The sequence below is a fragment of the Rutilus rutilus genome (genome assembly GCF_951802725.1).
Source record: "Rutilus rutilus genome assembly, chromosome: 3".
Taxonomy (NCBI): domain Eukaryota; kingdom Metazoa; phylum Chordata; class Actinopteri; order Cypriniformes; family Leuciscidae; genus Rutilus; species Rutilus rutilus.
Window position 1 is genome coordinate 34,399,742 of NC_140211.1, and position 25,573 is coordinate 34,425,314.

The following is a 25,573-nucleotide window of genomic DNA, read 5'->3' on the forward strand; positions in this document are numbered from 1 at the left end:
AGCAGCAAAGGTAAAGCTTTTTTAAATGAAAATCGTCACAAATGTTTTGCCCATTATCATTTGGTATTAAAAAAGTATAAAAATGTTGTGAGAAAGACTAACTTTCATGGTTTAATATTGTATATGCCACTGAGTTTAAAATGTCACCCCATATTCTCTTGAAGTGGTTCAGATATCACACCCACATCAATCAATCTCATTTTAAGCAATATATTTAAGTACACAGCAAGGGCAATCACTTGGAATCACTAGAAAAGGCAATACAATCAAGACTTAAATACAGAAAGGAGCTGGGGCACTACGCACCTGTCCATCACATCTACTAAAGTCTGTCTCAGCCTCTAAGAAAGATGAATATTTCATAATGACCCTCCCTCTTGTATGAGCCTGTCAGCTCCTGTTCTTTCCACAACTGCACAACACTCTCTCTGGACTTAAGAGGACGGTACGGTTTGCATTATTCAGACGCTCCATGCTGTGCACTTTCTGTCCCTTTAAAAAAACTGGGCCATATGGAATAATAAATAAAGCAGCCTAAATGTAACCATATAAGTACAAGACCAGAAATGTGCATATAGCTCCGTTGCCCATACAGCTCTGAAACTATGCGCTTCCACAAAACTCTGTGTTGACTCAGCCGCAGAGAGGAAAACTGCAAGTGGTAAAAGTTTTTCAAAAACAACCTCACTCACCCTTTGTTGTTTACATAATATGGGACACAGTTATGCCCGGAGAAGTGGACACAGTCTGTGTGGAGTGGTAGGATCAAGAATGAGGAACAAAGGCCTATTGACATCGAATGGTTGACAGGCCGCCAGGAGGACAGCTGCTTGCTCAGGTCAAACAGTATTAATCAATGTGTTAATAATAATGACAACAATAATAATAGTTTATTAAGGGCCAAGTATCAAAGAAGCGTAGGCACCTATTGTATCTGTTAGTCTTCTTCTTCTTCTTCTTTTTCTTCTTCTTCCACTCTTGAAGTATATGGCAGCCAATAGAACAGTAGAATAGTTGATCAATATGGCAAAACGTTGTGAAATTTTGCACACAGATAGAGGACAGTCTGAGCATTAACCATAGCAATTCTGGGTCTCTAACTCAATCCCTCTAGCGCCACCAACTGTCCAAATTGTATCTTACATTTGTGTTAATAACTTTGAACCATAAGGGCTAGAAACTAAATTAGTTTTTCCTCTGATTCCTTGGCTCAAGACGATCCGCCATTTCGAATTTCCCCCCAAAAAACTACTTTTTTTTAAACTCCTAGACGATGCTCTGATTTTCACGAAAATTTAATCAGATCATCTTCAGACCATGCCGACGCAAAAACGTAACTGGCAAGCAAATTCGACGTAGAGCACGTAAAAATGGATGTGAGGCAATCTCTCTGCAATGCTTTAGCATTTTCAGACCAAACTTGGTATGTGTTATGACAACCATGACCTGAGGATACCTGCACAGTTTCGGCACAGTTTCACCTTATGGTCTGGAGATATGAAAAATGGCTATTGTTGACTTCTGAATTGTTTGGCCAAAAATGTTCCCATATCAGCTATTTTAGGCATCGGCCATTTTGAAAATTGTTGTAAACTGTTATATTTTACGAACGCATTGGCGTATTGTTATTCAAAAAGTTTTGGGGCTGTGCCACCTTGTGGTCAAGAGTTTTTTAGAAATTTGAATTTTACCTATAAGGAAACTGGTCAGAGTTAGTTCACCCAAATAGAAAATTCTGTCATTATTACTCACCCTCATGTTGTTCCAAACCCGTAAGGCTTTCTTTCATCTTTGGAACACAAATGAAGATATTTTTTATGTAATCTGAGAGCTTTCTGTCCCTCCATAGACAGCTCCGCAACTACCACTTTGACGCTTCAAAAAGTTCATAAAGAGATCATAAAACTAATCCAAAAGAATTGAGCCGTTTTATTCCAAAATTTTCTGAAGAGACTCAATCACTTTATATGATGAACAGATTGAATTTAGGTATTTATTCACTTATAAACATTGATCAGCTCATTGATCATTGATCCCATCAGAAGCTCAACCGAACCTCATTGGTTCTTGTGTTCAAACATGCTGCGTAACACGAGAATGAACCTCATTGGTTCTTGTGTTCAAACATGCTGCGTAACAAGAGAATGAACCTCATTGGTTCTCGCACGTCAAGCAAACATGCTTGAGCTTCACAACTGATGTGAGTTGATGAATGTTTACATGTAAATAAAAGCCTACATTTAAATTCATACATAATTCAGACCTTAACTGCTCAATTCATATGGATTAGTTTTATGATCTCTTTATACATTTTTTGAAGTGTGAAAGTGGTAGTTGCGTAGCTGTCAACGGATGGACAGAAAGCTCTCAGATTTCATCAAAAGGATTTTCATTTGTGTCCCGAAGATGAACGAAAGTCTTACAGGTTTGGAATGACATGAGGGTGAGTAATTAATGACAGAATTTAAATGTTTGGATAGATTCCTTGGGTCATGCCGAGAACATACTCAATACTCAAACTGATGCTTCCTCGTTTCCTCGCTCCTCTGTCCTCCAGCCCGTGACCCGGATACCGATCGTATTCAGCCATCTTGAAGGACATCTCAATTCTCTAATTGTACAACGAGGGGGTGAGGAACAAGGAGTGTGGAAGCTTCCAAAGGAGTTATGAGCGAGGATGCACAGGTGTATATATGCAGAAGTTTTTCTTGTCAAGAAACCTGACGCATGTATAAATTATCCTCCACCCTTCACATCTGTCACAACAATTTTAATTTATGCTTTACCTCTGCAGTTTAAATAAACCATATATCACACATATATCAACAGGGCATCTTGATTTATCTTTATTATTTATTAATTTCTCAAATAACCAAACTTTAACAACCTAAGGGCATATCCTTTGAGCACAGCTGATGACGCTTTGAAGTGACACTCGAGTGATCAAGAATATGCCAATATACAAATAAGCTTTCCTTCAATTCCTCCGTCCTCGATGGGTGCTTCTCAGTTCTTATTTGTGCATCCTCGTTTCCTTTCCTCGCTTCCTTTCCTCGCGTCTCAGCTCCACCCCCTGTAGGATGCGAGGAAAGGCTGCAAGGAGAAGACGCGAGGACGGAGGGATCGAATGAAAGCTTTTTTTTATACATCACTCGAGCGTCACTTCACCACGTTGTCAGCAGCGCTCAAAGGATCTGCCCTTATGTTGTTGAAGTTTGTTTATTTAAGAAATTCGTAATAAATATTAATAAAGCAAGATACCCTGTTGAATTGTGTGATTTATATAAACTGCAAAGGTAAAGTATAAATCAAAATTATTGTGACCAATGTGAAGGGGGAGGAGAATTTATACGTGCGTCACGTTTTAGTCGATAAAACTCTTCCGCATAGGATACACCTGTGTATCCTCGCTCATAACTCCTCAGGGGCTGCGTTCCAGTCCAAAACTGTCATGCCCTTCACTCGCAAACTTCCCTCCGTCTCGTTCACTCGGATGTACGTCATTGCGAGTGCCCACTACTGGCGGAAACTGCAATGGGCTGAACTGGAACGTCCTAAGCCCTTGATCACTTGGAATCAGCTGTGGAGTTGATTTATTATTTAAAAAGAAATTTCCTTTAAGAATTTGTTTAATGCAGCATCCAAATGTTTATGTGTGTTTGGGTTGTTTTAAACAAAAAATATATATAATTAATATATCATAGAGTTGTCTGTTGTGGTGGTGATTAGATGAGATATGTGGTGACGTCACAATCGTACTGCATTGTGGGACATATAGGTGCCTGAAGTGTACATTTGAAGCAGACTCGCTCCCTCGGTCAAAATCGAGGGAACGAGGGTCTGTCCATATAAACTTCCCTCGTCCACTTCACGAAGTGGAACGCACTTCAAAATGGCGGCAGGGATTCCCCCAAGGGGAAGTGCTTAGGGAAGTTCGCAAGTGCGTGTCTAAAAGTGGACTGGAACGCAGCAAGGAAGCCTCCTCGATCCTCGCCTCCTCGCGGTGCAATTAGAGAATTGAGATGTCCTTCAAGATGGCTGTGCTCGATCGGTTTCCGGGTCATAGGATGGAGGACGGAGGAGAGAGGAGACGAGGAGGGATATTGAGAAGTGCCCATTTTCTTTCCTTGCAGCCTTCCCTGGCATCCTAAAGGGGGTGGAGCTTAGACGCGAGGAAAGGAAGCGAGGAAAGGAAACAACGAGGATGCACAAATAAGAAATGAGAAGCACCCATAGATACCAATTTTGCCACTTCCTGTCTGCCAATTTGATTTTTGTTAAAAACCTACTTTTAACTCCTAGACCTAGACCATTGCTTCAATTCTCACAAACATTTAATCAGATCATCCTCAGACTATGCCGACAATAATTTTTTTTTTTTAATTCAAGTCAATTCTTCAAACCATCCACCTAGTACTAGGTCAGGAGATATGGAAAATTGACATTTTTGCTTATAACTTCTTAACAGTTTGACCAAATGTCAAAAATCTTTAAAAAGATCAAGGTCCAGATCAAGGTCAAAAGTAATAAGCAATTATGTCACAATACAAGTGATTGTATTTATGGGCTTTAAACCATTTTACTTAAAACAGTCTCCTATGAATGTCTTCTCATTTTTGCAGTTGGTCTGATGTCTTGATTTTTAGCTCCTCATTCTGCCTCTGTGATGCTTGGCCTCTTAATTGCTGCTTGCAACTATTTATTATAGCTTAATAATTATAATAATAATTTATTTATTTTTACTTGGAGTTTTTCCTTATCTCATCAAGCAATATGTAATTAATAAATGTGCTTAAAAGTAAAAAAAAAATCAGCGTATGTAAGTGGATGTTATTAGATGATTAGTTTCTGGCAGACTCAAAGCCAGTGAACTCATGAGATAAAAACAAACCATTGCTTTGGTCAAGCAGTGTCAACCAGAAAGTAAATGGAAACAAAACAGCTATTCTGCTGTAGCCTATTATTATTCATTTTAATCCTATTAGAACATAAATAAATAAATAAATAAAAATTTCTCAACGCAAGATGTTTATTTTATTAAGAACATATTGTGGGATATGTTACCTTTATTTGAATTTCTTTTGATTTTATTTTTTACATTAGTGGCTTGTTGAAAACTACCTTCGCAATGACTGCAGTTCAGTTTGACTCTTTGAAAATATCTGTTTTTAGATTACGATCTCTCCAATGCCACATTTGTGTTTACATAACATGTTTATGCAGTAAAATGGAAAGGACAGTGCTTCTGACACGGGCGCGCTAATTTCGGACTCATCAAAAGTTTTGTTTAACTTGTCCTTTTCAAACAAATCTAACATATAGATATATACCCTCAATCCTGTCCTACATCTCCTCTTCCTCAGCTGGCAGTATTTCCCAGTGTTTAGAGGGTGGTGGGGGTAGGCGATGTCATCCGTTGGCTGATGTATACCACCTGCCTTGGCCTCAGCCTGACCCTCCACTGCCCCCACAGCAGAGGCATTCCACAACCTTCCAGAGTCATGTTTGTACTGAAGAAGATTAGACAACCCTCCCCTTAGACTGAGCCGTGCAAATGACCAGCCTCCACTCCATGCCTCTTTATCTAATGAGGCAAAATGAGGGAGGCCAGTCTGCGCTGCCAAAATCCTTTTTCTAACAGCAGGATCATGTTATTGTATTGAGTCATTTTGTGAGGTCATATCATTTTGAAATATTAGACAGGGTTGTGTTCTTATTCTGATATATGTAAAATAATCACCAAATTAATGTGGTTATTTGATTTAGCGTGCCTTTTTTGAGAGAAACTAATCCTACTCAACAAATATCCAGCGAAGAAGACAAACACCTCTCATTGACCCCCACGCATCTCCAAACAACAAAACACCTCAGCCAGGATATTTGCTGTTCACAGGACTTCCATTTGGAAAATTGGAAATGGAAAATTAGCTAGAATTTAATTTAGGAATATTGTGAAAGCAAACATGACACTTACCTCCTTAAATGACAACAGAAAGGTGGGTAGTAACGAAGTACATTTACTTCGTTACATTTACTTGAGTTTTTTTTTTTTTTGTGTGGAAAGATTGTACTTTTAAGAGTAGATTTAAATCTTTTACTTTAACTCGAGCACATTTCTAATTAAAAAACTGTACGACGTTCCTCTCGTTACTTTATTTTAATGCAATATGTTGTTAAATGCGTGGTTTATTAAGCGCAATGTAGGCCTATCTTTTTTCTGGGACATATGTAATTCATTACATATGTAATGAAATCTATATTGTTCCTTTTACATATCTTTACTCTTTATGAACGATATTTTTATTTATTATATGTTTATTTTATTTGTTAGCTTCAGAGAAGCTCAAGGACTATAGAATCTTTGGTAATTGTCGCATTGTTCAGGTTTAGCTGGTAGTGAAGCAATGAAGCACATCACCACCAGACATTTGTAGCAGGTGCCTCATAGGACACTAGAGGAAACAATTGAACCTATTTCTGCAAATAAAATTAATAATAAAGAAAATGCTGAATCTTTTCATTTCTTTTTTTAAGGTCTTTATTGTTTATCCGCCAAATTATAGAGAGTAGTATCAATAAGAATATCAAACACTTTTTTTAAGTAAAAAGAATACTGGTTTTAATAGTTGGTAACATTATTCATTGATTATGTTTTTTGATTAATTAATTGATGTTACATTTCTGTACTCATTACTTGTTAACATGGTTAAAAAATCGTTAATGTTCAGAATGTATTGGCTTAGTTTGTACAAAGAAACACTGAATAAATGCTGATTAATAAATTAATGTGGTTTTGGGCCATTTTCTATTTAGAATTTAAAAGAAGTTTGTATTGGTTTCCATTACATAACTGTATTGATCCCTAAATGTATTAACAGAAAACAATACACAATTCCCTATTAGAATGTATAAGGTTTTACAGCAGAGAATGAAATGTTTGAGTTTATCAGTTCTATGTGGATTTCAAAGTTATGGATCAAGCACATCTTTCCCAGAACTAAAGGTGAGAAGTATACTAAAAATAAACGCGGACGTAGTATTTTGGTCGTTAGGAAGTACCTGCCACGTTCCAGCGACGTACCACTATAACGTCGCCACGACGAATACAGGAATCACAAAGTTACGTTGCTGGAACGTTATGTGGCACGTCGCAACGACTAATATGGTCCTTTGATGTTACGTCCTCGCAACATGCCAGTTTGGTCATTAAGACGTCCTCATCACGTTCTTGGGACGTACCACATAACGTCGCCACGACGATTATGGGAATCACAAAGTTACGTCGCTGGAACGTTATGTGGAACGTCGCTACAACGAATATGGTCTGGTCCAGTTACGTCTTCACAACGTAACTGTGTTAGCTGGGATGAACGATGCTCCATTCACAAATGAATCACTCTTTTGAGTCGATTCTGTTCAAAGTCTTGATCAAACAAGTTGGCAGATATGTCTAAATTGGTTCGCAAATGTGTTTGAATGATTTGTTCAGTTTCCTTCACGCACTGAATCGTCTGAAGCGGTTCACACTCGGGAGTCGTAACAGGAAGAACATCAAGGGCGTTGGATGAAGTGGCCGTGGTCCTACAGTCAAGTGAAAACAAATCTGAAAATGCATCATATTGTTTGCCAGCGATGAAGATCTTTATTAGTTGAACATCTTCGTATGCTGTCTGTGAATGAATGATTCCACAGGACGATACTTTCGATTTCATTTCATTCAGGTAATATTTTACAACCAAACAGATTATTACGCCACGATAGCACTACTACAAAGTATAACATTAGCAGTTTTGTGGACATATACCTTAATTTATACAATAAGCTACCATTGTTCACAGTTTATGAAATTAACACCCGCCATCCTGCGGTAGTTTGTGTGTAGGCAGCTAGGCCTATTGCACACAATGCGCAGTGGCGTGGGAACTCGTCTTGAAAACCAATGCCTTTGCCTGCCTTAGACACAGTTAAACAGTTTAAACATGCTTGCAGAAATATACATTTGATTACATTTTGGAGAACAGACGGAAGAGTATCCGTGCATTTGATGTCACAGTGTCTGGTTGTGTTTCCCCGTGTATCCACTAGATGTCCTCCTTTTCCCCACGGTGTCATGCACATGAACTTCAATTCCCACAATTCCTGTCTGTGTATTACACTCAGGTGTTAGTAATTGTAATCACCAGCTGTCTCTCGGTTTCCCCTCGTCATGCATGTATTTAATGCCCTGTTTGTCTTGTGTTCTTTGTGGATCAATGTTGTATGTCACACCGTTTCTGTTCTCGTGTTTTCCTGCCTTGCCTGTTTATTGTTTTGTATTGATTTCCTGGATATTGAACCCTGCCTGTCTTGACTTCGTTTTTGGATTACCCAATTAAAACTCATCTTGCTGCATTTTGGATCCCGTCTGGTTTCATCCTTGTGCGGTTCGTGACAGATTGATCCACCAAAAGGGAAGATCCAAGCAGTATGAGTTCCCGTCGCTATTTCCCCACTGCAAGAGGTGAGCGGAGACAACCACCACCAGAACCGTCTTTCAGTGAGTCCCAACCCAGGATGAACATTTTTGAGTGTTTTGCTCTGTGGGCTCGGAAAACAGACGAAAGGTTCATCGTCAAACCCCCTGAGCTCCAGCCCACAGAGAGTTTTGTGTCGGACCACGCCCCCCGCCATGAAGAGTCCTTCAAGGGGACCCGCTTGGCCAAGTTCCGTGGAACTCGGGGAGGTTGTAGAGGGGGCGGGGAGGGTCGGGAGGAGGTCCAGTCCCATCACTCGGTCTGGCCACCTTTCGATGCCGAAATTCCTCCGCCACGGGCTCCACCCAGTCAAGAGTCGTCCACTCGCCATCAGAGACGGCAGAGGAGGAGGAAGTTTCCCGGTCCCGACCTCGATCCCGAGACAGTGTCCGTGTTCCTAAAGCCCGTGCAACCAGCCAAGGTTCCGAAGCCCGTGCACGTGCAGCTGGCTGTCATGCCCAGCCCAGAGGATGCATCGCCGCTGCCCAGCCCAGAGGATGCATCGCCGCTGCCCAGCCCAGAGAATGCATCGCCGCTGCCCAGCCCAGAGAATGCATCGCCGCTGCCCAGCCCAGAGAATGCATTGCCGCTGCCCTGCCCAGAGAATGCATCGCCACTGCCCAGCCCAGAGCTCCATCCGCCATTAATTCCGTCCAGACCTGAACCTGCACTTCACCATCGAAGACGGCGGAGGAGGAGGAAGACCTCCGGCCTCCCCAATGACCCGGAGGCCGTCCCCGAGCAGCCCGCCGTCGTCCCAGAGGCCGTCCCCGAGCTGCTCGTCCTGCCGGCCCCGCCCACGCTGCTAGCCCTGCCGGCTCCACCCACGCCTGCCGAGCCTGTGTCTTCGGACAAGATGGCCGCCGCCGAGCCTGTTCACGTCACGTCTGCCGAGCCTGTGTCTTCGGACAAGATGGCCGCCGCCGAGCCTGTTCACGTCACGCCTGCCGAGCCTGTGTCTTCGGACAAGAAGGCCGCCGCCGAGCCTGTTCACGTCACGTCTGCCGAGCCTGTGTCCCCTGAAAAGATGGCCGCCGTCGAGCCTGTGTCTGTTCCTGAGTTGGTGGTGTCTGTTCCTGAGCCCTCAATGACCGCGACACTGGCCATTATGGCCACAGCCATGTGGTGTGTGTGTGGGCTACGCACACACTTGGGCCGGTGGTGTCTGTTCCTGGTCCGCTGATATCTGTTCCTGAACCAGTGGTGTCTGAGCCGGTGGTGTCTCTTCCTGAGCCGGTGGTGTCTGTTCCTGAGCCGGTGGTGCCAGTTCCAGTTCCAGTGCCTCAGCCGGTGGTGCCAGTTCCAGTGCCTCAGCCGGTGGTATCTGTTCCTGAACCGGTGGTGTCTGAGCCGGTGGTATCTGTTCCTGAGCCGGTGGTGTCTGTTCCTGAGCCGGTGGTTCCAGTTCCAGTGCCTGAGCCGGTGGTGCCAGTTCCAGTGCCTCAGCCGGTGGTATCTGTTCCTGAACCGGTGGTGTCTGAGCCGGTGGTATCTGTTCCTGAGCCGGTGGTGTCTGCTCCTGACACCACCGGCTGGTGGTGTCTGCTCTGCCGCCCGAGGGGTCTTCACCGCCGTGGCCGCCCGAGGGGTCTTCACCGACGTGGCCGCCCGAGGCAAGGTCTCCGCCCTGGCCGCCCGAGGCAAGGTCTCCGCCCTGGCCGCCCGAGGCAAGGTCTCCGCCCTGGCCGCCCGAGGGAAGGTCTCCGCCCTGGCCGCCCGAGGGAGGGTCTCCGCCCCGGCCGCCGGATGAACTGTTTGCTTCGCCCCGGCCGCCGGATGGACTGGGTGCTTCCCCCTGGTCGCTGGATGGACTGTTCGCTTCGCCCCGGCCGCCCGATGGTCTGTTGGCTTCGCCCCGGCCGCCGGATGGACTGGGTGCTTCCCCCTGGTCGCTGGATGGACTGTTGGCTTCGCCCCGGCCGCCCGATGGTCTGTTGGCTTCGCCCCGGCCACCGGATGGACTGGGTGCTTCCCCCTGGTCGCTGGATGGACTGTTCGCTTCGCCCCGGCCGCCCGATGTACTGTTTGTTTCACCCCGGCCACCGGATGGACTGTTTGCTCCGCCCTGTTCCCCCGATGTACTGTCTGTGTCACCCTGGCCCCCTTTGAGTCTGTTACCTCCTGTTTCTGTTTCCCCGCACGGACCTGGCCCTCCATCCCTCCCCCTGGTCCTCCACCGGGCCAACTCCCTCCTGAGCTTTTGTTTTGTTCCTTGTCCTGTCTTGTAGTGTCTGGGAGCCACTCCGTTGAAAGGGGGTAATGTCACAGTGTCTGGTTGTGTTTCCCCGTGTATCCACTAGATGTCCTCCTTTTCCCCACGGTGTCATGCACATGAACTTCAATTCCCACAATTCCTGTCTGTGTATTACACTCAGGTGTTAGTAATTGTAATCACCAGCTGTCTCTCGTTTTCCCCTCGTCATGCATGTATTTAATGCCCTGTTTGTCTTGTGTTCTTTGTGGATCAATGTTGTATGTCACACCGTTTCTGTTCTCGTGTTTTCCTGCCTTGCCTGTTTATTGTTTTGTATTGATTTCCTGGATATTGAACCCTGCCTGTCTTGACTTCGTTTTTGGATTACCCAATTAAAACTCATCTTGCTGCGGTTTGGATCCCGTCTGCTTTCATCCTTGTGCGGTTCGAATTATTACAAGTTGTGATCGTAATAATTACAATGTTTAGAAAATTTGGCAGTTGATTCAGAGTTGCGTCATCTGAAGTCCTCGCAGGAGTTGTAGTCATCTCTTCACAGGTGTTAGGTCATCTGAAATCTTCGTAGAGTTATCTTCTCGAGGGGAACCCGAGATAAAAACAGAAAACGAAATGGAAAATAATGTGCAAGATATTTTATTTTGGCTGTGTTTGTAGTCATTTAGAGAAAGGATTGAGTTAGCCTATATCAGGATTATTGCTCCATCAAGTGGTGATGTTATGACAAAACAAGCTATTGAAACTGAATGGCTTTCCGTTTTTTTCCATGTCCTTCCCCATGAATGGAACATTTTGATCAAATTGCATTTTATAAATTGGACTTATTCATAACTTTTTTTTTTGTGTGTGGGGAGGGATTATTGTTTTTAGTTTAATTGATTCTTTTGTAAACGTTTAATACATGGTGGTGTAAAATGTAACACTGAAGTTAAACACACAAGGTCTGTCTACAAAACAATTAATATTTTCTTCATTATTTAATTTAGTAATTTGTAGATGTTTTGTGGTTGGGATAAGAAGGGGGGAGGGGGAATCACAGTTCTCCTCCCATCATAAAATGAACTTGAGCATTCATTGGGGCAAAAGCAGCTGTAGCCTGCAACCTCCTGAAATGATGATGAAGCACTCGATCATTGAGAGCGCGCGGGAGGAAGGACGCAGCATCACGTCTGTTAAACCCGTGACTCGAACAAGTGCGCTCGCTCTACACAACTTACGAGACGCAATGATCAACACGCAAGCAAGGTAAGTAATAGCCGTGTGTTGTTTTTGTTTAGGTCAGTCAGTGTACAAGAGCATCAGCTCAGAGACTGATGTTTAGAGCATCCTGGCTACATTCACGAAATGGTTTGGCGTTCATAGAAACCGTCAGAGCTAGGTCCAACTTCACGTAGGCTAGTCTCAATTGTCTCTTAATAAGGCAAACCGTTCTGTTTTATTATTAATATTGCACTGTGACGTATTGGCAAATAAAACTAAAGGAAATAATGAACTGCTGGACTAACTCGTACAACACTTATGAAGAAAAAGCATATATTGCAACTTTGTGTAAATATGAATTAATATACACATGATTCATATCTCATTAACAGTCTCTTGAGTTTCCTCGCTATTGCTGAGGAACTATTTCAGACTCGTGTGTTATTTAGAGTCGTGACGGTGTACATCATGTTCTTACATCATCAGTAGTTCACCCTATGGACCGCACACATTTGTCCTGTGTTATTTCTCTATCATTATGGTGTCTGATCTGATCTCTAAGTTTATTGCAGGGTTGTAGAACCTGTAAAACCTTGGTTAAATATTGTGAGTGTGATCCATCCAACACTGCGTGTTTCTTCGGTGTCAAGAGAACTGCGCGCGCGACCTCCAGCGGGACGTGACGCAATGCTCGAGCTCACAGCGGGGCCATTTAATAATAATAATAATGATAATAATAATAATGATAGAATAAAAAACACAGTAAAGTCATTAAGACCAAATGTAGGCTACATGTTAGGAAACATCTAAAATGCACATGCTTGTGTGAGGTTTAGGGTTAAGGGATAGAAAATTGCCTATTATTCAAGAAAAAAAAAAAAATTGATATAGGCCTAGCGATGGAAATAGCATAAACAAATAGATCTGTAAATGTGTAATTAAATCTACATTGTAATCATGCAGTGTTGAACACCATTCATGAAGACTATAAGCAATCAAATATAACAATAATAATAATAATTTGTTATATTTATATAGCGCTTTTCTGGGTACTCAAAGCACTTTGCATGGAAGGGGGAATCTCCTCAACCACCACCAATGTGCAGCATCCACCTGGATGATGCGACAGCAGCCATACTGCGCCAGAATGCCCACCACACACCAGCTTACTGGTGGAGAGGAGACAGGGTGATGAAGCCAATCAGTATATGGGGATGATTAGGAGGCCATGATGGATAGAGGCCAATGGGCAAATTTGGCCAGGATGCCGGGGTTACACCCCTACTCTTTTTTGAAGGACATCCTGGGATTTTTAATGACCACAGAGAGTCAGGACCTCGGTTTAATGTCTCATCCGAAGGACGGTGCTCTTTGACAGTATAGTGTCCCCATCATTATACTGGGGAGTTAGGACCCACACAGACCACAGGGTGAGCACCCCCTACTGGCCTCACTAACACCTCTTCCAGCAGCAACCTGGTTTTCCCAGGAGGTCTCCCATCCAGGTACTGACCAGGCTCAACCCTGCTTAGATTCAGTGGGCAACCAGTCATGGGCTACATGGTGATATGGCTGCTGGCTATATATCCCATATGCAGCCAAATGGAAGTGGCCATAATTGTGTGTCTTGTTCGTTCAACATGAATTATTTGGACAATAAACTCAAAGTTCAAATTCCTCTCTTGTGTCTTTGCAGAGCTGTGCTTCTGGATTCAGCTTGTGTCCTCCGCTGGGTCAGGCGGCAGGCTCCACAGCCTCAGTGGTGCTCCTGATGTCCCTCACCCACAGATGAACACAGCTGGTCAAGACATGAGCCGGGATCTGACTCAAGATGTGCTCCATTACAAGGTGATGATGTCACCACCTCACAATGGTGATGCTTATTTACAAAAGCCACATATAAGTAAATATTAACTTAACTGAGACAGTCTATTTAGCACTAATAAATGTAATGCTTACACGGACAAGTTGTCACTCACATGGGGTCACAGCAACAGCAAGCAACAATGATCCAACTGATTCCTGATGGACAATGTCAAGTCCTGCCCTACATTTTTTTTATTAATTTTTTTTATCGCCGTTTCACTCCAATATACGTCAAAATAGACTAAGATGGCAACTTTCATGCTGATTTTAAACTCTAAACAGCTACTTCTGTTTGTGGTTTAAGAGGAATGTGAGTGATGAAATTGGGCTGATGGGAATGCACAGATGAATGTAAAATAATGTGATCCTTTTTTTATTTTTTTTTTATACATTTTTTCTTTCTTTCATTATTTCATGCAGGATGGGAAGTTAACTGTGAAACAGGCGATCTCGCTGAACAGCGAACCATCCATTCTGCTATTTCAGTATCAGCTAAGTGAGCAGTTGTCCTGGAGCATGCAGACTGTCCTCTCTGGCCGTAGCCTCTTTGTTGGTTTACCAAATGGAGAACTTCTCAAAGGCACCAAAGAAGGGTACGTGATTAGTATTTTTCTTGTTGAACATTTCCCTGATTATACATTTTGGTACATTTAGCCTACTGAATACACTGCTGTTATGCAATATGCGGCTATATACTGCAGTGTTATTTTTAAATTATTTATAAACATAGCCATAATTTACAGGTGGGACATGTCGCCACCACTTTTTGCCAGGGTCGATATTGTCCCCACCACTTTTTGAAACATTTCGTGGCACGCATATAACTAATACAAAGTAAACATCTCCAATTGACTATAAAATTATTATTTTAGGCGCTGGAATGTGTTTTTTTTTTTTTTTTTTTTTTTGTGCCGAGTGCTTGTTGTCTCTGTTATAAGTGGCGGTGGCTCATTCACAAAAATGAGCGCTTTAATTTTTTGCTTAACGCTGTTGCGTAGAAATCACAAAACAAAATGTGTCTTGAATCACTGATGAACATCTTTGGTTTTAAAAATTCTAGCACCAGACCATTAGGACACATGAACATCACATGCAGGCTATGTATTAATTCATTGACTAAAGACTCTTCGGACTAAATATAGCAGATGTAGAATGAAGAGACTATGTTGATAAATTAAACTCAGTGTACTATTGAAATTGATTTCTGGACATTGTAATGTTTTTTTTGGTGCATTTGTCATTGTACATTTCTGATATAGCCTTGTATTAGCAACACCCCCCCCCCCCACACACACACACACACCCACATTTTAAAACAGTTACACCAATGTTTATAGATTAATATAGTTTTTTCGTTTAGGTTAAGTTTTTCACCTAATATTTATATTTGATATATTTTAGCTTTATTTCAATTACAAAAACAGTTTTTTTAGTTAATGATAATAGCCCTGGTACAGTATACTGGGAGGACAGTGTAAGTCAGTGTCCTGGGCTGGACCAACCTAAAATATATTTATGCATATGAAACAACATTTAGGGTATAGTTCATGTCAGATTTTATTGCTGATTTGAAATATCAGCAAGCTTTTTTTGTACTTCCCCATTCAAGTAGATAGGAGTTGGTCTTGCATGTCCGAAATAGCCCAGAGGCGTTACAAATATGGCCACAGAGTGAATGGATTTTTCTTAAAAGGGACTTTTGAAAGTATGTTTTCTTTTTTCTCTTAACTCCTGAAGGCTCACTGCTGTTTTGGAGTTTGCAGAGGAGAAATTGAAGATCAATCATGTATTTGTGTGGTTCACGAAGAACAGGCCAGATAAATGTAAGTTCTGGATGAGTGGATTTGATTAGCTGGAAATGGTAAGACTTTTGGGTTGGGTCTGAGTTATAGAAAGAATCACAATACATTACTCCATTATTACTTGTCAGCTGCCTTTTAAGACATTATCATGATAAATTTTATACCCCATAAACTCTGATGCTTTTTTAACGAAGTTGCCATTTCTTCTTGTCTCTTTCACAGTGCTCCTTACCAGAACATTCTGCTACCTTGGCTTTGAGCTTGTAAAACCAGATCATCTTATAACATCTATTGCAGGAGATTTGCGTCTTATGGTCTACGATATTCAACAAACTCACTCATCTGAAGAATAACTAAACATACACAGATATTCTATAGACTGTTGCTAACTGGACTAAATATAAAACCAACAATATTAATGTTATTGTGAAAAACTAACATTGTAGAGGGGCATTGATGGTACAGCAAATCAGTAACTGAAAAAATCAAAGTATAATAATTCAAAGTATAGGCTAATTTGTTTGCCTCAAGAAACACACCATTGCATACTGAACATTTAAATTATGTGTTCAAGGTATCAAAACAGCAATAACTGGATTGTTGTATGTGAAAATGACTCAAAATAACTCAAATAACATGCCTGTGATATTCAAACTTAACAGCAATGTACTTTTTATGTACTCTGTGGCCACTTTATATTATGTAAAATGAATTATGGCAACACCTGCACCTGCATGCTGTAATGTGAACTTGTTTTGCACTTTATGAATCAGTCATTGACAGTCTCTCAGTAGAACTACAAATAAAAAAAAAGTTTAAATAATTGAACATACTGAAATTTTAATTAAGCATGATTTACTCCTCACAAAGATATCAATTGGTAATGTGTCAGGGTTTTTTTTTTTTTTTTTTTTTTTACAGATTTTGTACATTTACTACACAAGACAGGGAATATATCAACTTTGTAAGGCATACTTAAAAAAATTAAATGAGCAAGAAATACAATGGAATAGAGTTTAACAAAGATGTAAAAGAGGCAAACAACAATAGCAAATATTTTATCACAGAGGCGAGCATAGGTTTTAAAACTTAAAAATCTCACAAAATCATGAAGAAATAAAGGAAGGTTTTTCATTTCTTTTTCATTTCTCCACCAAAAGTACCATGTTCACAAGGTAAGAAAACTGGGGATTCAAAATTATTATAAAACAATACTAGTAGATAAAATAAAACTAGGGGATGGGGGATGGATATTATTAATTTTCACTGAAAAACAATAAAACAATAAAGAAATCTTGTCCACAGATGTTATTGTTAATTTCTTGTTATCTGCATGAGCAAAATATAGTTGCGAAATAAAGAACAAGAAACCAAATATAATATAGGCCTACTTGTGTTATTTCCTGGAGGTCATTTCACCAAATATGAATTAAATTGACTGCCTGGCTTAGCTTTTACTAAGTGACTAAAATCTGACATTGATCAAGGTCATTTGTAGGAACACAATGGTTTTATGGAAGGTAGATGTGGGTTGCAACATACACACTCACACTCTCCCCTATATTCAGTTAGCCGGTGTGCTTTATATTCATACAAATAATAATAATAATAACAGGCCTCCTTGATTGATAAAAAATCAATAACGTGTGAATCATGACACTTGCGGGTTTTCTCATAAACATAAAATGTATAAATATTTATTATGTCTGGTTTTTCCAACACCCCGGTCGATGCACTTTAACCTTTAATGAAAAGTCAGACCACAGCGCACTGATTGGTCAGTTCAGTGGAGTGACGCAGACAGCGTCATGCCGTCATCACCATCATTCACTACCGATCTATCTACCTACCATTATTCACTGTCCAGTGAGCGCCTGTCTGTCTGCTACTGTCCTGTGCTGAACATATACACCAATGTTAATCTAAATATGCTATATGACTGAATCATCTCTGCTGCACGGTAAGACGTTCACTGGTGTTGTTGACGTTTAACCGAGCTGAGCTCATAGATAATAAAGCTGAACCCGGCAGTCTATTGAGCCACATGAGATTTGTGCTAACTAGCCAATACATATGCTATTAAAGCGTTATTAAAACGGCTGACCTATCTGAATCGTCGACCCTGACAATGATTATCTGAGCGTAACAGCAGAGAGCAGTATTATGTTACAAATATTGTGTTACAGTCTATGGTTAACACCAGCACAGGTATGAGTTACAGAAAACTAGCAGCGGTTAGCTCAGGAATGTAGACTGAAAGCTATTGAACACTAGCAGTGTGACTTTGTAAAGAACCAATGTACTTATTGGATGTTTTTAAGTACTATTAGAGCAAACTATTACAGCTTCTATCAGAAACAATAACCTTAAAGGGACAGTTCAAATGAAAGTTCAGTCATAATTTGCTTACTCTCATGTTGTTCCACTTTCTTTCTTCTGTTGAACATAAAATAATATATTTTGAGAAATGTCTCAGTATTTTTATTTTCCTTTTTTTTTTTTTTTTTTTTTCTCAGATCATACAGCTTTGGTATAGAGACAGATTTAGAAGTTCCTTGCATTTGTATGAGTAGATTCTCATCACATTTTTGACGTTCTTAAAGGGATAGTTCAACCGAAAAAAAAATCTTGTCATCATTTACTCACTCACTTTGGAAGTTGTTCCAAACCTGTACGAGTTTCTTTCTTCTGTTGAACACAAAAAAGGACATTTTAAAGAATGCTGGTAACCAAACAGTTGACGGCACCCACTGACTTCCATAGTAGGTAAAAAACCCACTATGGAAGTCAATGGCTACTACTGTCTGGTTACCATCATTCTTTAAAATATCTTCTTTTGTCTTCAACGGAAGAAAGAAACTAGTTTGGAACAATATGAGGGTGAGTAAATGATGCCAATTTTCATTTTTGGGTGAACTATCCCTTTAATTATTAAAATTTAAAAGGATTGTTCCCTCAAAAATGAATATTCGGTCATCATTTACATACCCTCATCTTATGGAAACTTGTTTCCTCCAGGGAATAAAAATAATAGTAATAAAGATAATAAAGGTAATTGTGACTTTTTGTCTCACAATTCTGACTTTTTCTCACATTTGCGAGTTTATATATCACAATAAAGACTTTACAACTTGCAATTGCAAGTTGATATGTTCCGATTCTGATGTGAATCATAGATGTGAAATATACAGTGGGGAGAACAAGAATTTGATACACTGCCGATTTTGCAGGTTTTCCCACTTACAAAGCATGTAGAAGTCTGTAATTTTTATCATAGGTACTCTTCAAGAGTGACGGAATCTAAAATAAAAATCCAGAAAATCACATTGTATGATTTTTAAGTAATTAATTAGCATTTTATTACATGACATAAGTATTTGATCACCTACCAACCAGTAAGAATTCAGGCTCTCACAGACCTGTTAGTTTTTCTTTAAGAAGCCCTCCTGTTCTCCACTCATTACCTGTATTACTGCACCTGTTTGAACTCGTTACCTGTATAAAAGACACCTGTCCACACACTGAATCAAACAGACTCCAACCTCTCCACAATGGCCAAGACCAGAGAGCTGTGTAAGGACATCAGGGATAAAATTGTAGACCTTGACAAGGCTGGGATGGGCTACAGGACAATAAGCAAGCAGCTTGGTGAGAAGGCAGCAACTGTTGGCGCAATTATTCGAAAATGGAAGAAGTTCAAGATGACGGTCAATCTCCCTCGGTCTGGGGCACCATACAAGATCTCACCTTGTGGGGCATCAATGATCATGAGGAAGGTGAGGGATCAGCCCAGAACTACACGGCAGGACCTGGTCAATGACCTGAAGAGAGCTTGTCTGAAGTTTGCCAATGACCATCTGGATGATCCAGAGGAGGAATGGGAGAAGGTCATGTGGTCTGATGAGACAAAAATAGAGATTTTTGGTCTAAACTCCACTCGCCGTGTTTGGAGGAAGAAGAAGGATGAGTACAACCCCAAGAACACCATCCCAACCATGAAGCATGGAGGTGGAAACATCATTCTTTGGGGATGCTTTTCTGCAAAGGGGACAGGACAACTGCACCGTACTGAGGGGAGGATGGATGGGGCCATGTATCGCGAGATCTTGGCCAACAACCTCCTTCCCTCAGTTAGAGCATTGAAGATGGGTCGTGGCTGCGTCTTCCAGCATGACAACGACCTGAAACACACAGCCAGGGCAACTAAGGAGTGGCTCCGTAAGAATCATCTCAAGGTCCTGGAGTGGCCTAGCCAGTCTCCAGACCTGAACCCAATAGAAAATCTTTGGAGGGAGCTGAAAGTCCGTATTGCCCAGCGACAGCCCCGAAACCTGAAGGATCTGGAGAAGGTCTGTATGGAGGAGTGGGCCAAAATCCCTGCTGCAGTGTGTGCAAACCTGGTCAAGAACTACAGGAAACGTATGATCTCTGTAATTGCAAACAAAGGTTTCTGTACCAAATATCAAGTTCTGCTTTTCTGATGTATCAAATACTTATGTCATGCAATAAAATGCAAATTAATTACTTAAAAATCATACAATGTGATTTTCTGGATTTTTGTTTTAGATTCCGTCACTCACACGTGAAGGGTACCTATGATAAAAATTACAGACTTCTACATGCTTTGTAAGTGGGAAAACCTGCAAAATCGGCAGTGTATCAAATACTTGTTCTCCCCTCTGTAAATTCACAGCTGTGAGAAATAAATGTTAGAATTGGGAGTTATAAAGTTTTACTTAAATTTGAAATTTAAAAAAACTTTTTTATTTATTTTTATTCCATGGCAAGAAAACAAACTTCCATGTCATGTTGTTCCAAACCTGTAATTATTTATTTTTTGTGCGTGGTTGTTGTGTGAAACAGAAACAGAGATGTTAGGCCTCAGTCACCATTCACTTTCATTGCCCCCCCCCCCTTTCAAGTTTATCCCTTGAAGATGTTTATTCATCCCGTTATATCCCAGGTGGCCTGGGACTGATGTTGGGCGCTGCAGGCAGGAAACATGCAGCAGAAGCGCAACATTCAGATCATAGAATGGGAGGACTTGGACAAACGCAAGTTCTACTCCTTTGGAGTATTCATGACCATGGCCATCCGTGCCACGGTCTACCCGGCCACGCTGATCCGCACCAGGCTGCAGGTTCAGAAGGGGAAATCTCTCTACACTGGGACCTACGATGCCTTCTGTAAGATTCTAAGAGCTGAAGGTCTGAGAGGACTTTACAGGGGCTTCATGGTGACCACGTTCACACTCATATCAGGACAGGCGTACATAACCACTTACGAACTGGTAAGGAAATATGTTTCCAACTATTCCAAGGACAATACGCTAAAGTCATTAGTGGCGGGAGGCTCAGCGTCACTGGTGGCCCAGAGCATTACTGTTCCCATAGATGTCATATCACAGCACCTCATGATGCAGGGCCAAGGGGAGCATCTGACCCGCTTTAAAATGAAACCCGAAACAGGATTTGAAGCAAAGCACTCTGTATTTTTCGGCCAGACGAGATGGATTATCGGGCAGATATTTGCTGCAGATGGCATTCGTGGGTTCTACCGAGGATATGTGGCATCTCTCCTCACATACATCCCCAATAGTGCTGTTTGGTGGCCGTTTTACCACTTTTATGCAGGTACGAAATGTAACCGTTGTAATGACCTTAAGGGTCAATATACACTACCATTCAAAAGTTCAGGGTCAGTAAGTTTAATACTTTTATCCAGCAAAGACGCATGTAGTTGTTCAAAAGTGACAGAGTAAAGACATAGGTTACAAAATTGTTTATTTTAAATAAATGCTTTTCTTTTGAGCTTTCTATTAATCAAAGACACCTGAAAAAAAATTAAGCAGCACAATTTTTTTTCAACTTTGATAATAAGAAATTTTTCCCTTGCAGCCATTCGGCATTATTGAATGATCAGCATTAGAATGATTTCTGAAGGATCATGGTGCTGAAAATTCAGTTTTGCTATCAAAAGGATACATTACATGTATTATAATTTTTTATGTTTTTTTGTAAATTGTAATCATTTCACTATGCTACTGTCTTTACTGTATTTTTGATCAATTAAATGCAGCCTTGAAGAGCACAAGAGACTTCTTTCAAAAACATAAAAAAATCTTACCCGACCCAAACCTTTGGTTGTGTACCATCTAAATTAATTTGCTCAATGTATGTATGTTTTTGAGTGCCAATGCCACTTTTATGTGCTTTGAATGCTTATGTTTTGATTGTAAGAATACAATACGGTTCAAAGTTACATAGACACGAAATTCATCTGACTCATTAAGAGAGCCATATAGTGTCAGTTGCAGTAGTTGAGATTTAATTTGCTCTTATTGTCTCCACAGAACAGTTGTCTAAGATGGCTCCCAGTAACTGCCCTCATCTAGTGCTGCAGGCAATGGCTGGACCTCTGGCGGCCGCCACCGCCTCTACTGTCACCAACCCCATGGACGTCATCAGGGCCCGGGTTCAGGTCATTTCCTTTGCACACAGTATCAGACAACAGATATGTATAGCGGGCACGCGTGACCAAGTGTGTTTACAAAACACGGATAACCAACACAATAAGACTGACTTGGCATTATAAAATTATACGGTTATTGTTCTGTTTTTTGTGCACTTTCTACGATTCTCATTCAGCATTTTTTGACAAATTGTTCCTGGATGTAATACCTGACTATCTGACTGTTTGCTTGTGCAGGTGGAGGGCAGGACATCAGTCACTGAGACTTTTAACCAGCTGATCAGAGAGGAAGGATTCTGGGGGATGACCAAAGGCCTCTCTGCTCGCATCATATCTTCAACGCCCACAGCAATAGTCATGGTGGTTGGTTATGAAACTCTAAAAAAGCTCAGCTTACGACCAGAGCTGGTTGACTCCCGACACTGGTGAAAAAGAAAAAGAAACTTTACAGTGTCTGTCATCTACCCTAATACTCTTCCACTCCACCTTATTGTTCATTTTTGCCTTTTAAATCTCCTGCCTTGTGATGCTTCAGTGTGACACTGCTGGTTCCTTTTGGTTGATTATGGTGATTTTTATTTAATTTTTTAGCTAATAGTAACTGCAGCTTTTGAGCTCTTTGTTACTGTCAATAAGAAAAAATGCTGCTCAGGTTTTTAATCGGTGTAAGAGGCACAAAAGTTTTTCTTGAATGAGCTTTTAAAAAGTATGTGATCAAACAGATTTCATGTTTTAGTTAAAGTATTTTAAATGTCTTCAGGCGTTGAATTTCAGAAAGATATAAACAATATTTCTATTAAGATATTTTATTTAGAGAACTCACTCCATTCGACTGTCCCCAAAATGGCATTTTATCCATAGTAGTACAGTTGTAACTAGATCTTCTCATGTGTACCATGTTTTACCTCTGTCTATGCTTTTCACTGTTTTTGTGGGCTGTTGGGATGTTTTAAGTTGCCAAAGCTGAGTGAATATTCAAATCTCTTGATAACCTTTGCTGAAGATAATGAAAACCCCAAACTGATTATAAATACATCAAGTTATATATCTGTCCATGTGCCCTTGAGTATTATTTTAAAGTTTTGAGAGTCTCCCAAATATGAAAATGTACTTACTGTCACGTTCTTTTTCTTTCTTCATTGGGACTCATGAGGCAATTTTAGCTAAATGTTTGAGTTGCTCTCTTTTATGCAATAAAAGGGAATGGGAATTAGGGGCTGTCAAGCTCTAAATGGACAAATTAGCATCATAATATTGCATCAAAATATCCATATACTTGTGCATACAATAGATTGGTTTAAGGAATTGACTGAAATTAAAGTCATTATTCACTGCAAATCTTGCTTGTAAGCCATTTCTGCTACTATTTTATTGTTAATCGAGGGGGGGATGATGACAATGTTTGGGTGAACTATCACTTTAATAGAACATATGATGCAATTGGAGTGAATTGTGGGGCTATTAAGATTTTTTTTAAACCATATCTCATATATGCTGTCTGCAAAGCAGCTGTGGGACCTCCACATAATTATTTGCCTTTAAATGTTGCACTGTATTCTGTTGGACAGCGTTTAACTATCATGGACTATTCCGTGTGTTTCTACTTGTCACCACCAGGGAGCAGTCACTTATAAAGAATTAGCAGATGCTCTGCTCTAGTTTTATTGACATGCCTGATAAAGTCATCCCAATCATACTAATTATATATTTAGCAACTGCTGCTCTTCTGAGGCGTTTTTACTTGCAGTTTAATTTTAACATCATTTCAGCTACCACGGGGCAGACAGCAAATCAATATTAGCTTTGAATAATTTAAACTTGTATAGGGGAATCTGTGTTTATTTTTGTGAGCTTCAACAAATGAATAGTTGATTGTATTGATAAAAATATCAATACAGTAACAACCTGAGAAAATAATTCAGAACTTACAAAGTCTGGGATAAAATCAGAAGAATCTTTTTTATTTTTATTTTTAAATAAAATGTCAAATATGATGTAATATTATTCACAATGTCAACAGGTATTGGAGTAAATTTCTGAAACACTATTTGATGCATGTGCATAGCTGTTGATCTGTAAAAAGTATATTAAGTACATATAGCAAATACTTCTCAATCAGGTGGCCTCAAGATGACTTAAATTATTTAAAATGATAAAAAATATCATTTTTTTATTCACCTTCTAAACAACTCATATCTCATCTTGAATAGCATGAGAAAGCCTAATTTTAATAGTATGATTTCTAGACCTGGAAAATTAACGTAATTTCTTTTTTTTTCTCACTGCAATGTATTTGTTTTCATTGTTTACCAAAACAGTTCAGCTCTGCCTCACGCTTCAAATATATCGATTTTTCATTCAATAATTTTCCACTAATTTCAAGCGGTTAGGGAGACAATGTCTGCAATGTTTTTTTTTTTTTTTTTTTTTTTGCAGAGATCATACAACAACATAAATATAGCTATAAATACACAAGCAATGGCATGCAGTGCTCTTGGTTGTTATCTCTTCAACACTGCAACAGAAGACCAAACCAACTGACAAAAAGATTTGACCGTTTGGAACGAGTATATTCATTAGTTCAATTTCAGGGCAAGTGCGCTGCCCCCTACAGTGTGTTTGTCTTTGGGCAGTAGAGTTTCTTTCTGCTCTGATTTAATGATTAGTGCCAGGGCAGTGCTTCTCTAAAGCCTGAGGTATGTTTCCCTGCAGCTGCATTCATATGATGGTTCGTTGTGCTTCAACTTTAGGGGTGGGGAAGGAATGATAATTACTAGGGGTGTAACGGTTCACAAAATTCACGGTTCGGTTCGATACGACACCGTGGTGTCACGGTTCGGTACGTTTTCGATACAGCAAAAAGGAAGAAATGGCAGAGAAATGTCCTTGATTTTTAAAAATATATATTTATTAAAATACATTTTATTTTTAAATAAGTGTGAGTTTTCCTACATCTTGAAACTTTTAGTTTTAAAAATGGGGGTAATCTTTGAAGGTTGTACTGCATACCGAACCGAAAGCCTCGTACCGAAGGGTTCAACACGAATACGTGTATCATTACACCCCTAATAATTACACATTTCAAATCCCAAGTTTGCAAGATCTCATTATTCTTTTTCTGTCAGTTGGAAAGTTTTGATGATTCTGCTTCAGTGTGAAGCAACTTTCTAAATAAAAGAGCAACCTTCAGTTTAGGCTCAACCTCAAAAGGTTTATTTGCTCAGTTGAGATGACTGTGAAACATACCAGACTGCTTTTTATACAGACTACCATACTGAGGAAAATCATAAAACAATCCAAATAAAACTGGGACAGTTTTATGCAAAGAGAATATAAAACACACAGCATATGGCATTGATTTCTTTACTTACATAATTCACGCTACCCAAGATTTGAACGCACGTAATTAAATCATAATAGAACAATGGCCTATAATCAGCTAGCTGCAATATTTTGTGATTGTGGTGCAACATGCAGCTGTGATTAACTAGTGCTGTGATAGGGCCTCC

General features: G+C 40.4%; 2 protein-coding genes across 2 annotated transcripts; both read left to right on the plus strand.

Moving 5' to 3' along the window:
- The first annotated feature begins 11,831 nt into the window (after positions 1-11,831).
- On the plus strand, positions 11,832-16,946 carry oaz2b (ornithine decarboxylase antizyme 2b). Its single transcript, XM_084403935.1, is given in 6 exon segments — positions 11,832-11,970; positions 13,622-13,694; positions 13,696-13,773; positions 14,212-14,384; positions 15,529-15,614; positions 15,816-16,946. Coding segments are annotated over 6 exon segments (675 nt in total). The 5' UTR covers positions 11,832-11,836; the 3' UTR covers positions 15,947-16,946.
- Positions 16,947-17,365: 419 nt separating this feature from the next.
- Positions 17,366-23,711, plus strand: slc25a44b (solute carrier family 25 member 44b). The gene is made up of 4 exons (XM_084403933.1): positions 17,366-17,553; positions 20,557-21,226; positions 21,946-22,073; positions 22,302-23,711. Exons 2-4 carry the CDS (start codon positions 20,596-20,598, stop codon positions 22,491-22,493), a joined length of 951 nt encoding a protein of 316 aa, XP_084260059.1. The 5' UTR covers positions 17,366-17,553; positions 20,557-20,595; the 3' UTR covers positions 22,494-23,711.
- Positions 23,712-25,573: the final 1,862 nt, after the last annotated feature.